This window comes from Mustela putorius, unplaced genomic scaffold (genome assembly GCF_011764305.1).
Source record: "Mustela putorius furo isolate JIRA1106 unplaced genomic scaffold, ASM1176430v1.1 tig00000095_pilon_pilon_pilon, whole genome shotgun sequence".
In the NCBI taxonomy this organism is placed as follows: Eukaryota; Metazoa; Chordata; class Mammalia; order Carnivora; family Mustelidae; genus Mustela; species Mustela putorius.
The window spans coordinates 27,498,198-27,511,360 of record NW_025421280.1 but is presented as its reverse complement, the minus strand read 5'-3'; the positions used below and the strand labels follow the sequence as shown (position 1 = coordinate 27,511,360).

The window sequence follows — 13,163 nt, the reverse complement described above, 5'->3', positions numbered from 1 at the left end:
AAATAAATAAACTTAAAATAATAATCATAAACCCAATAATTGTCTCAGGGGCCCTGCAGGCTGCTAGGAGAGGCCCTGAGTCTGGGAGGGCTTCCTGGAGGAAATGGCTTTGATACTGAAATCCAAGGACAAGTGGGATTAGCCAAAGAGTAATCTGGAGGTGTGGGGAGCTCCTGCAGAGGGAACAGCCCAGGCAAAGGCTGGGAGACTGGACCAGAGGACCAGGTCACAGCGTTTCTGAGAAGGGCCGTGTGTTAGGGACCTACTGCTCTGAGACTTGCCTGGAAGCATCGGTGGGGCCTTGTGGGTGGAGGGAGGGTTATGAGTGTAACCTCGGTACAGGCGGAGCCCCAGCAGGCTAGAGGCAGGAAGTCCTGCACAGGGACTTAGAGGTAACATCCTTCTTTTACTTCCTGGGTGACTTCAGCAGAGAAGAATGCAAATGTTACTCCCACCCCTGGCCCCGAGATGGAGGCTCCTGCCCTCCAGGAAAGACCGTGAGTTTCTAGAGGCTGACAACTCCAGTGTGATGGTCACTGTGGCATTTTGAGAATGAGCAGGAAGGGAAGAAGGTAAGGACAAAGGTGACACCCTCAGCCCCAGAGAGGGGTATGTGAAAGCTCCATCAGGAAGTTTCAGGGAAGGGGTCCCTGGGGGGCTCAGTCAGACCTGCCTTTGGCTCAGGTCATGATCCCAGGGCCCTGGGGTCAAGCCCGGCATCAGGGTCCTTTCTCGGCAGAGAGCCTGCTTCTCCCTCTCTATCTCCTGCTCCCCCTCATTGTGCTCTCTCTCTGTCAAATGAATAAACAACATCTTAAAAAAAAAAAAAAAAAAAGAACAAATTGGAAACTTTAGTGATGTAAACATTCCAAATTTTCTGCTGGCAAAAAGCCCATAAATGCAGTCAAAATATAAACAAATGAAACTGGAAACAAATGTGAACTCGTATTATAAATAAAATATCTTCATTATACAAGCACCTCCTGGAAAACAATAAGAAAATGCTAATAACTTAACAGAATATCAACCCAGAAGTCACAAAAAAGGAAATACAAATGACTCTTAAACCCAGAAAAAGAGGAGTGTCTGGTGGCTCAGTGGGTTGAGTGTCCGACTCTTGGTTTTGGCTCAGGTCATGATCTTAGGGTCCTGGGATCAAGTCCCACGTCAGGCTCCCCGCTCAGTGAGGAGTTTGCATCTCCCTGAGCTTCTCACTCTGCTTGTGCTCCCTCGTGCTCACTCTCTCTCTCTCAAATAAATAATTAAAATATTTAAAAAATAATAAACAGAAAAAGATGCTCACCTCACTCATATTAAGAGAAATGCAAATTCAAAACACAGTGAAGGGGCGCCTGGGTGGCTCAGTTGGTTAAGCATCTGCCTTTGGCTCAGGTCATGATTCCAGGGTTCTGGGATCAAGCCCCACATTCAGCTCTCTGCTCAGTGGGGAGCCTGCTTCTCCCTCTCCCTCTGCTGCTCCCCCTGCTTGTGCTCTCTCTCTCTCAAATAAATAAATAAAATATTTTTTAAAAACCTTTAAAAAAAACACACAGTGAAACCATAGATCATTTCAAGGGATGTAGGAAAGATTTGACCAAATTCAACAACTATTCATAAAAACTTTTAGCAAAGTAGGTGTGAATGGAAATGTCCTCAATCTGGTAAGAAGCATCTACAAGAAAAAACTATAGGTAATATTTTACTTAATGTGAAAGACTGAATTGTTTCCTGCTGTGATTGGAGAGAAGACCAGGATGTCCATTTTCACCACTTCTATTCAACATCCCTCTAGAGGTCATAGTCATTACAATGAGGCTAGAAAAATAAATAAAAGGTAAAAGATTAGAAAGGAGGAAGTTAAACTATTTGCAGATGATATGATTATTTATAATGTAAAAAATCCAAGGGAATCTATGATAACTACTAGAACTAATAAATTTATTTAGCAAGTTCACAAGTTTAAAAGTTAATATACAAAATTCAATTGAATTCTTATATATTACATATGATTTTTTTTAAAGATTTTATTTATTTATTTGACACAGAGAGAGAGATCACAAGTAGGCAGAGAGGCAGTCAGAGAGAGGGGGAAGCAGGCTCCCCGCCGAGCAGAGACCCGGACTCGGGGCTTGATCTCAGGACCCTGGGATCATGACCCGAGCTGAAGGCAGAGGCTTTAACCCACTAAGCCACCCAGGCACCCCACATCTGATTTTTTAAAAATATTTTATTTCTTGGGCGCCTGGGTGGCTCAGTGGGTTAAGCCGCTGCCTTCGGCTCAGGTCATGATCTCAGGGTCCTGGGATCGAGTCCCGCATCGGGCTCTCTGCTCAGCGGGAAGCCTGCTTCCTCCTCTCTCTCTCTGTCTGCCTCTCTGCCTACTTGTAATCTCTCTCTTTAAAATATATATATATATATATTTTATTTCTTTATTTGACAGAGAGAGAGAGAGAGAGTACAACTATGCAGATCAGTAGGCAGAAGGAGAGAGAGAAGAAAGCTCCCCACTGAGCAGGGAGCCCAATGCGGGGCTTGATCCCAGGACCCTGGGACCATGACCTGAGCCAAAGGCAGACACTTAATTGACTGAGCCACCCAGGTGCCCTATACTATATATTCTCTTATATAATAGCAAACAGTTGGAAAGTGAAATTGTTTTAAAAAAATCCTATTTGCAACAGCACCAAAAAAATTAAATATATAGGAGTAAATCTATCAAAAGAAGTATAAGATATCTGCACTAAAAACTACAGATACTACCAAGCAAAATGCATGAAGACCTAAATAAATTGAAAAATGTTCATATGATTCATATGAAAAATGTTCATAGATTGACTGATTCAGTGTTGTTAAGATGTCAATTCTCCCCAAACGGATTTCTGATTCAGCAGGAAATTTTTTTTTTCCAGAAATTAGCTCTGACTTTAAAATTTATATAGAATTACAAAGGACCTAAAATAACAAAACTCATTTTTTAAAAGATTTTATTTATTTATTTGTCAGAGAGAGAGAGTGCACAAGCAGGGGGAGCAGCGGGCAGAGGGGAAAAAAAAAAGGAAGAAATCTTAGCAAACTTGGGGCAGATAATGTTTTCTTACCTGGAAAAAAATGATAAATTTGGCTTAATCAAAATAAAAAAGTTCTGCTCTTCTAAGATATCACTGAGAAAACAGAAAGGCAAAACACAGATCAGGAGAAAATACTAAAAATGCATGTTAAATAAACAAAACCTGTATCCAGAATCTATAAATAACCTTTACAATTCAACAATACAAGACAACTCAATTAGAATATGGACAACAGGGGCATCTGGGTGGCACAGTCAATTAAGCATCCAACTCTTGGTTTAGGTTCAGGTCCTGATTTCAGGGTCATGGGATGGAGCCCATGTGGGGTTGGTGCTGGTATAGGGCCTGCTTGAGATTTTCTCTCTGTTTCCCTCTGTCCTTACCCCCTGCACTCTCCCTCTCTCTCTAAAATAAATAAATCCTTAAAAAAAAATAATACATGCAACAGATATGAGTAGACATTTCACTGAAGAGGATATATGAATGGCCAAGAAGCACACATAAGATGCACAAAATCATTAGCCAGAGGTAAACGCAGATATAAACCAATGTGAGACAGCCCTTTACACCCAGTAGGATGAACAAAACTAAAAAGACAGGCAATGGGGCACCCGGGTGGCTCAGTCAGTTAAGCGTCTGCCTTTGGCTCAGGTCATGCTTCCAGGGTCTTGGGATCGGGCCCCACATTGGGCTCCTTGCTCAGCAGGGAACCTGCTTCTCCCTCTCCTTCTGCTCCCCCTGCTTGTGTTCTCTTTCTCTCTCTCTGTCAAATCTTAAAAATCTTAAAAAAAAGACAATAGCAAGTGCTCCTGATGTGCTGCTCGTGGAAATGCAAAATAGCGCAGCCATTGTGGCGAACAGTCTAGCCGTTTCTTACAGTAGGACCCAGCTCTTTTCCTCCTACGCATTTAGAGAGGTTAAATCCTGTGTCTATACAAGGGCTTGTGCATGCAGGCTCATGAGCAGCTTTATTTGTAATAGTTCTAAATAGAAAACAATTCAGATGTTCTCCCAGCTCAACAGAGGAACCCCCTCTGGTCCGGCCACACACACAGTGGAACTCAACTTGGTTAAAAAAAAAGGGGGGGGGCCGCCTGGTGCCTCAGTCTGTTAAACGTCCAACTTTTGGCTCTGGCTCAGGTCATGATTTCAGGGTCCTGAGATCGAGCTTGGCATTAGACTGGTGCTTAGCGTGGAGTTAGCTCGAGTCTTCTCTCTCCTTCTTCCTCTGCCCATCCCCCACTCACACAAGTGTGCGCTGTCTCTCTAAAAGAAAAAAAATGTGGTAATGAACTACTAATACGTGCAACAACTTGGAACAATTTCAGAATCATCGTGCTGAGGGAAAGAAGCCAAGCACAAAGCTTACGTACATATAACATTCTGGAACAAGCGAACTATTCTTGGTGACAGAGCAGATCAGGTTGCCTGGCAGTGGAAAGGGCAGAGAAGAGGGTGCCGGGAAGGGGTGCAGAACGCTGGTGGGGGTGATGATGTATGTTCATCATCTTTACTGTGGTCATGACCATGGTGGACATGGTCACGGTCATAGATTTACACACTTGTCAAAACTGCACAAAGCATGTGCTTAACACGGGCTATTTAGTCTAATTACATTTAACAAAGGTGAAAGGCGGGTTGTGGGGAGGTGCCTGGGTGGCTCTGTCGGTTAAGCATCTGCCTTCAGCTCAGGTCATGATCCCAGGGTCCTGGGATCAAGCCCCACGTCGGGCTCCCTGCTCAGATGGGAGTGTATGTCTTCCTTTCCTCCCTGCTCTATGCTCTCTCTTGCTATCTCTGTCCCTCTCTCAAATAAATAAATAAATAAAATCCTTAATAATAAAAATTTAAAAACTTTAAAAAGTTGAGAAGGTTGGGGGCGGGGAGGAATAACAAGGGGTTTGATTCCCACCTGCTTGATTGACCAGATGAACCGTGTGAGAGTTCACTGTAATCTCAGGACTCTGCACTGATTCTCACTGTGGCCGCCAGGGGTGGAAACAGCCCAGCCCTGCAGAGGGATTCAGGAGGAAGATGAAGAAAATGCCATGGGACCCAGCAAGGCTCCTTCCAACCTCCCAGGAATGATACCTACTAGAGAGGGCTATGGATTCATCGTGGCACTCTTTGTAACAGCAAACAGCTGCAAACGACCCGAATGCCCAGCCATGCAGGAATTTGCTGTATAAACTCTGGCCATTCTCAGCACTGAATACTACGCGGCTGTGCAAAAAGACTGAGGCGACACAGGGCTGACAATATGGGAAGACCTCCAGGCTTGGCGAAGGAAAGAGCAAGGTGTGCACCTGCCCGGGGAAGGAAGCTTTGCTTCTTGTCGGAAGAGCCGATGAGGATGCGGAGACCCTCCGCAGGGAAACACCAACATAATTGTATCACCTGTTCCTGTGGTAACCACTGTGGAGCCATGGTAGGCAGAAGAGGGAGATAGTTGCCTTTTACCTTTTCATGCCTGCTGAACTCTGTGTTTGTTAATACCATCAAAAGGTAAGTGTTTAATCAAAAAAGGGAACATATGTAAGCACATGGGATGAGAGAGGAAATAGGAATAGGAGAGCTGCTGTTCAGAAGTTGACCGTGAACCAAAGCAATCAGATTGATCATGAGAAGAGCAAACACATCGAGTACTCACCAGTGCATTAGGGCTTTGCATGCAGAGCAACCTTTTAATCCCTGTACCCACCCCAGAGGTGTGCACTGTGCCCTCCCCCTTCAGGAAAGGGAGGGCGGGGGTGGGGGACAGGCTCAGGAACTAAGAGCCTCCAGCTTGGCTTGCTTCCCTTACTCACAGTGCCATAGGATCCTCCTCCAATTAGGCTGAGAAAAGGGATATGGGGTCTGTCCGCTGGCTGGGCATGGGAGGCAATAATTGTATGGAGCCCACGGCAACCCCTTCCGGTTTATTTTTCTCACATTCTGTTGTGATGCCTATTACTCTTATTTTTCTTGTTTTTGTCCATTTTCTCCCAATAGCATGTCAGCTCTTGCAGGACTGGAGTTTTCTGTTGTCCTGATCACTGCTGGGTCCCCAGTGCCTGGCACATAGAAGTAGTCGAAAGAATGAATGAATGAATGATTAGAATGAATGAATGATCAAATTAGGAGGAAGAGCCTTAGGTGATTTGGGAGCAGGAATAGTTAGAGGCCGGAGAGGAGGGGCTGGGGTGGGGGAGGAGCTTTGGCATCTGGAGTCCAGGCGTGAGTGCCTTGGAGGCATTTGCAGGAGGAAGGGACAGGAGCAGAATCTTGGGCCAGCACGTGGAGCCCTGGAAAGATGGAGGGGCTGGTAGCCCAGATGGGGAAGCTCAGGTGGTGACGGATGGTGGTGGTGATCCAACCTGGGTTGGATCTCAGGTGGTGATGGGCAGGGTAGTGATCCAACCTGGGTTGAGGCCCAGTGTGGCCCAGGAGCCTGGATAAGAAGGGCACCTTCAAGGTCCAATGGAATAAGAAAGACTGGGAAGACTGGGGAGCCCAGGGGCGCCCTTGCCAACCAGGAATTCAGCTGGGCCTGATTGAAAGGCAGTGAGTGACAGAGGCAAAGGGACACTAGCCCGGAACAGCTGACTGGGCTGGGCTCCCAGCTAGGCCCAATGCTAGGTGAGGGGGCAGACCAGAGCAGAGCATCTGGGAGGGAGGGGAAATAGGGAGGGTCAGGGGAGTGGTGGGCATGGCGGGGTGGGGTGGGCAGGGCCACACTCATCCAGCAGAGCCAAGAAGGGAAAAAATGCTTCTTAACAAACTTTAGACCACACACACCCCCTCCTCCCCAGGGTTCCTCCTTCCGCTCCAGCTGCGGGAGTCACCCTGACCCAGGCCTTCAAGATAGAAGCGCCTGGCTCCAAGGCTGGGGCTGAGCCTGGAGCCCTTCCCTCCTCCCCACACCTCTGCTCTCCCTTCTCCTCAACTGCATTCCCTGCTCCCCCTCCTCTGGCCCCCACTCCAGCCCTCCCACCCCTTGATTTGTGCGGCCCGCCTGCTGTCGTTTTCCAGTACCTTTTTCTATTCTCCCACTCTCTGCTTGCAGCCTGGGGAAACTGAGGCCCTGCGCTGGCAGTTCAAGCAGGCTGGAGTGGCACAGCTCCAGGTCTAGGGCCCCTGCCTCCCCAGTCCGAACATTATACGCCATTGAAATCTCATAACCCCAAGAGCTGGAGACGATTATTAGCCTCATCCCCCAAGGATGGGGAAACTGAGGCCCGAAGAGACAATACGCCGGGAACCATCTGTGGGGTTCTGACCTTAGTCCTGCCGCACACACCAGCGTCCAGGCTCTTGGCCTCAGCGGCACAGCCAAGGCAAGAGCTCTGCTGCCACCTGGTGGACACTCGCGGCTCCGTCAGGATGGAGTCGCCTGTTGCCTTTTGTCCTGAGCAGGATAGAAGTAGGAGGCAGTAGGAGGCGCGGGGGGCGGGGGGGGGCACGGGGGGGCGGGGGGGGGCCTGACTACACTCCACCCCTCATCCTCCTCTCCCACCAATTTTCTGGTTTTTCAAGACCTAAATGTCCACCAAGAAGACACCACCTAGCTCATCTCCTGCCCATGTTTGACTTGCGACTACTTACGAAAAGACCCTAGATGTTAATTCTAACACTCAGGAAGAATGAAAGACAACAGACAAAGATATATCTATAATTATAAAAGGCAGCATGAATGCATTTTTTGGTCTCTTAACTGATTTTATTTTATTTTTATTTTTATTTTTTTTTTAGATTTTATTTATTTGTCAGAGAGACAGAGAGATCACAGGCAGGCAGAGTGACCAGAAGGGGCAGAGGGAGGAGCAGGCTCCCCACGGAGCAAGTCCCCCTATGTGGGACTTGATCCAGGATGCTAGGATCATATCACGACCTGAGCCGCTTAACCGACTGAGCCACTCAGGCATCCCTCTTAACTGATTTTAAAAAGAAATTGTATGAAAATATATATTAATTATGTCATTGGGCCTATAACATGTAGAAATGTATTTGACTTGACAATAGCACAAAGGAGGTGAGCAAAGTATACGAACAAGGAAATGACACCACGTAGTGACGCTAATTCACAAAAACACGTGAAGAGAACCAGAAAAGCAAATGGAGAAAATTAATATGACAAACTCTATAAATACATAATTGCCCTCTTCTATTTTCTCACATTCTTTAACAGCCATAGAATTTTTTTTAAAAGGTTTTATTTGTTTATTTGACGGAGAGATCACAAGTAGGCAGAGAGGCAGGGAGAGAAGCAGGCTCCCTGCTGAGTAGAGAGCCCGATGCAGGGTTCAATCCCAGGACTCTGAGATCAAGATCTGAGCCAAAGGCAGAGGCTTAACCCACTAAGCCAACCAGGCACCCCAAACCATAGAATTTTATTTATTTATTTATTTATTTATTTATTTATTCATTTATTTGACAGAGAGAGATCACAGGTAGGTAGAGAGACTGGCAGAGAGAGAGAGAGAGCGGGAAGCAGGCTCCCTGCTGAGCAGAGAAGCCGATGTGGGACTCAATCCCAGGACCCTGAGATCATGACCCGAGCCGAAGGCAGCGGCTTAACCCACTGAGCCATCCAGGTGCCCCAAAACCATAGAATTTTAAGTGACAATTGCAACAATGTATTTAGGTTTGTATCATACGTAGATATAATACGTTTAACAATAGTAACAAAATAATAACAATAATGAGACAAAAGTGGGGGGTAGAGGAAATTAATCATATAGTAGTAACATTTCCAAATCTCATTAAAATTAAGGCAGCAGGGGCCCGTGGGTGGCTCAGTGGGTTACGCCTCTGCCTTCAGCTCAAGTCATGATCTCAGGGTCCTAGGATGGAGCCCCGTGTCCCGCTCTCTGCTCAGCGGGGAGCCTGCTTCCCCCTCTCTCTCTCTGCCCGCCTCTCTACTTAAAATCTCTCTCTCTGTCAAATAAATAAAATCTTTAAAAAAAAATTAAGGCAGCTAAAAGATTCTAAATTAAGATATATGTGTTAAGCCCTAGAACAACCACTAAGGAAATAACTTAAAAAATGTAGGGTCCCAGGGCCTGGCTGGGTCATGGGTGGAGCACGAGACTCCTGTTCTCAGGGTTGTGAATTCAAACCCTACCTTGGGTGCCAAGATTACTTAAAAAATTAAATATTAAAAGAAAAAATATTAAACATATATAAAAAATCATTAAAAGAATTAAAATATTACACTAGAATATAGTCACTTCATGGAATATAAAGCAATAAGGAAATATATTCTACACGCGAGCATTCCCTGCGTTCCCTGGAAGTGGAACGCTCAAACTACCACCCAGACCTTCCCGGGTGCCTACAACTCCCGGCGTGCTGCGTACGACGCTCCTTGATGGCCACGGTGGAAAGGGAGGGGGCTAGTGGCGCTCCCTCCTGCGTAGTTTCGCTGTGGAAGAAGGAAGGGCTGTGAAAGGTTGGTGGATCTGGAGCCAGTGAAAAAGCAGATCTTGTTGAGCGTCGGAACGAGAAGCCAATGGGTGCGCAGCTTGCAAGAGGCGGGACTTCCGTCAACGAAGTCTTGGTGAGCGGCTGCGCGAGGAAAGCCACTTCCTTTCTCGTGCGACGGCTAAAGGGGATAGAGCGCCATGAAGGCCTCGGGCACAGTAAGGCGAGCGCGGCGGGCCGGGGGCCCGGGGAATACAGTGCTGATCGAATCGGGGGCGCTGGCAGGTGGCGTGGGCCGTGTAGCGGGAGAGCGCTCTTGGCTGGGTCCGGTGCCACAGCGCGCCACCCCCAGGCCCAGCCAACATGGCGGCCATTGCGGGCGCCGCGTGGGGAGGCTGGTGCCATGGTGCCGACCCGCTGGGGAATCTCGGGGGCCGGAGAGATCGGCTCTCCTTTCCAGGGGAGGGGACAAATTGCGTGGCTTGGAAGTTCGAGCCACGGGACTTGGTCGATCTTCCAAGTCTCGGTTGCCCCATTTGCAAAGTGGTCACGGTGGGAGGAAACGTTAATATTTCTTGTTCCCTGACGGGGCAGTAAGAAGTAGAAAACTAAACCCGAGCTGACAAGGGGAGGTTTATCGTGGCAAGTGCTTAGTAAAATCACAGGGCGCTGTGGCTCAGAGATGGAAGAGCGAGCCCTCGGGAGAAACAGGGTGCGTCCTGTACGGCTCCCCAGCCTCAGTTTCCACGCTGGGGAGGAGGCCAGCTGCATCGGTCCTTCCCTGAGCAGGTGGTCCGCGGGGCTGATTAGTCACATTTACACATGGAAGTAGGAGACAAGTTGGCGATATTTGGGGTCATTCTTCTTGTATTAATAAAATGATTGACGAGTCATTTACGAAGGTGGGTTCGTTGTAATATATCACAGTGTTTGGCCTTAGCCTACATCTTTGTCTTTGCATTTTTGTAAACGGGGAGATCCCTGGGAAGTCCAGACCCCTTTGGACTGCTGCTGGGAATACTGAAGCAGCTGCAGGTCCCATGGCAGCAGGCCTGGAAAGGGAACTGGATGCTTGTCCTGGTTCTGCCTGGAGTGGGCTGTGAGATCCCAGGCTGGCCACTGTCTTTGGGCTCCAGAGTGAAAGAGCATTTTGGGAAGATGTGAGCTGCAAAGATGCTGTGAAGGAAGGAGCCTGCAGGTTCAGGCTTCAGCTGCTTTCACAGGAATATAAACGGGAAGGACAGCCAGATTGACAGCCCTGCCCAGCTTTCCTGAGCCAAGTAAAGGCTACACAGGCATCTTAACCCTCCCCGCCCTCGATCCCTGTTTTGGGAAGGCTGGGACAGTTGGCATGACCCAGTCACCGGGATTCCATATGGATGCCCTGTGATGGGACAGTCTGTTCTCACTCTCCTGATTTCAGTTCTCATCAGGCTTGGGAAAGGAAGCAAGGTGAATCTCACAGTTGGCCTCAGGGCTCTGGGTCAGGCCCCACCTCAACTCCTGTTTGTGTTTCAGCTGCGAGAGTACAAGGTGGTGGGGCGCTGCCTGCCAACCCCCAAATGTCGCACTCCGCCGCTGTATCGCATGCGAATCTTTGCACCTAATCACGTTGTCGCCAAGTCCCGCTTTTGGTACTTTGTGTCTCAGCTGAAAAAGATGAAGAAGTCCTCAGGGGAAATCGTCTACTGTGGACAGGTACGGGGTGTCTGAGAGCAGGGTGGGGTCTGGAGTGGATTGACGCCTTCCCGTGGGGGTTCCTCAACCCCCTAGTTTGGGATGGGATGGGATGGATAAACTCCATACCCTTTTCCTGATGAGAGAGCCCAAGGCCCAGGAAGTGTGTGGCTGGTATGCTCGGACACCTCGGCTGAGGCCAGCGCTTTGGCTGAGTCTCCTATAGAAAGTAGGCAGAGGTGCTGTCACCTGAGCACATTTGCTGTGATGGGCGCTGGACTCTGCATCAGACACCTGCAGGGTGGTAGCTGCTTTCGGGCACAGGTAGTCTTGGGAGAGTAGTGTTTGGGAGGAGTCGAGCTGGTGGTCCACATGGGGGAGGTGTGCCGGCCTGGCTGGCCATGTCCGCTCCACTGTTGCCATGGGGATTTGTCTAGGACAGCAGGTTGCTTTCCTGTGCTCTGAGATTCAAGGACTGGGAAACAGATGCAAGAGAGGCCTGGGGAAGAGGATTAGCAAGGCTGCTGGCCTTCTTGTCTCAGCCAGTGTTTCTGGCACTTAGGTGTTCGAGAAATCCCCCTTGCGAGTGAAGAACTTCGGCATCTGGCTGCGCTATGACTCGAGAAGCGGCACCCACAACATGTACCGGGAGTACCGGGACCTGACCACTGCGGGCGCCGTCACCCAGTGCTGTGAGCTGCCGGGGCCGCACCCAGTCCTCCCATAGGGCTCCTGTTGCAGGGATCTGCAGCTCAATCAGCCTGCACCCTGCTTCCCGCCCACTCCTTGCCAGACTGAGGCAGGAGTGCCAGAGTGCCAGAGGCTTCTTGGATTAGGGGATCAGGCAGTCCAGGGGTGGTGGTTGGGGAGGAGTGGAGAGGATGCTCCGGGCGCCTCTTCTGGAACCTGCCAGCAGGTGGAGCTTCAGGGTCCTTCACTTCTGCAGACAAAATTCCCACCCAGAGTCTAGCCCCTAGCCCTGGCCTTGTCTGTTGGGATCTGGCGCTGGTGGCCCCAGGTGCTCCTAGGGCGGGTTACCTGCCAGAGACCAAACCCAAGCACCTCAACCCAAGAACTGCTGTTTCTCGTAGCAGCGGTTTAAACAGAGGTGCTAACAGCAAGTGGATCTCGTCGCCTTTGGGGGGCTGTGGCCGTGCCTTTCAAAGTGAATTTGGAGGTTCTACACCCCTGATACGCTAGTGCCTGCTGGGGCCAGAGGCTCCAGCCACCCAGTCCCCAAGTTGGGGTCCCTCTAGGCCAGCACTTGATGGGAGGTTTGACGAATGCCCAGACCCCGGGGTGCACATTCGCCCTGCCTCCTTCCCTGCAGACCGAGACATGGGCGCCCGACACCGTGCCCGAGCGCACTCGATCCAGATCATGAAGGTGGAGGAGATTGCAGCCAGCAAGTGCCGCCGGCCAGCAGTCAAGCAGTTCCACGTGAGTGCCCAGGCCCCTACTGGGCAGGCTCGGGAGAGGGGGGTTTCCCTGGACCGTGGAGCTGTCCCAGCTACTCCCCTGTCCCCCAGCCTCGGGAGCTGCAGGGAGGCACTGGGTTTGACGCAGGAGCCCAGTGGGGGGTTGGCACACCTCAGTGGCCCCTGAAGACTAGGTTGAGAGGCTTCCACCCCCCACTCACCCATCTCTCCTTATCACAGGACTCCAAGATCAAGTTCCCACTGCCCCACCGGGTCCTGCGTCGCCAGCACAAGCCACGCTTCACCACCAAGAGGCCCAACACCTTCTTTTAGGTGCAAAGCCTCTGTGTGTCTCCAGTTCTGCCCGAATAAACTTCTTGGGAAAACCAGGGTGCTCAGACACTTATTTTCTTTGTACGCCCTACAGAACTCAAGAGGGCACAGCCAGGCTATGAGTTCTCTGCTTAGGGAGGGGTCCTCCTCTCTGGAAGTGGGGCCCAGGCACCTGATTTCTCCAGAAAGGGAGTCCCAGGAGTGCCAAAAGCTACACCTCCAAGCGCTGTCCAGCCCACTTGGCTCCCTAGGGTTTCATCCAGCA

General features: G+C 49.6%; 1 protein-coding gene and 1 non-coding gene across 2 annotated transcripts; both read left to right on the top strand.

The window, feature by feature from the left end:
• The first annotated feature begins 9,578 nt into the window (after positions 1–9,578).
• RPL18A (ribosomal protein L18a) lies at positions 9,579–12,954 on the top strand. Its single transcript, XM_004760987.3, has 5 exons — positions 9,579–9,688; positions 10,989–11,168; positions 11,710–11,839; positions 12,478–12,587; positions 12,806–12,954. The coding sequence occupies exons 1-5, from the start codon at positions 9,671–9,673 to the stop codon at positions 12,896–12,898; spliced, it is 531 nt and encodes a 176-aa protein (XP_004761044.1). The 5' UTR covers positions 9,579–9,670; the 3' UTR covers positions 12,899–12,954.
• LOC123394498 lies at positions 12,203–12,335 on the top strand. The gene has a single exon (XR_006609274.1). It is a non-coding gene; the product is annotated as a small nucleolar RNA SNORA68 (small nucleolar RNA).
• Positions 12,955–13,163: the final 209 nt, after the last annotated feature.

Excerpts from the sequence above, each read along its gene's own strand:
- RPL18A (XM_004760987.3), top strand. Across the intron at positions 11,840-12,477 it reads GGGCGCCGTCACCCAGTGCT|ACCGAGACATGGGCGCCCGA; the intron begins GTGAGCTGCCGG and ends CCTTCCCTGCAG. Across the intron at positions 12,588-12,805 it reads CAGCAGTCAAGCAGTTCCAC|GACTCCAAGATCAAGTTCCC; the intron begins GTGAGTGCCCAG and ends TCCTTATCACAG.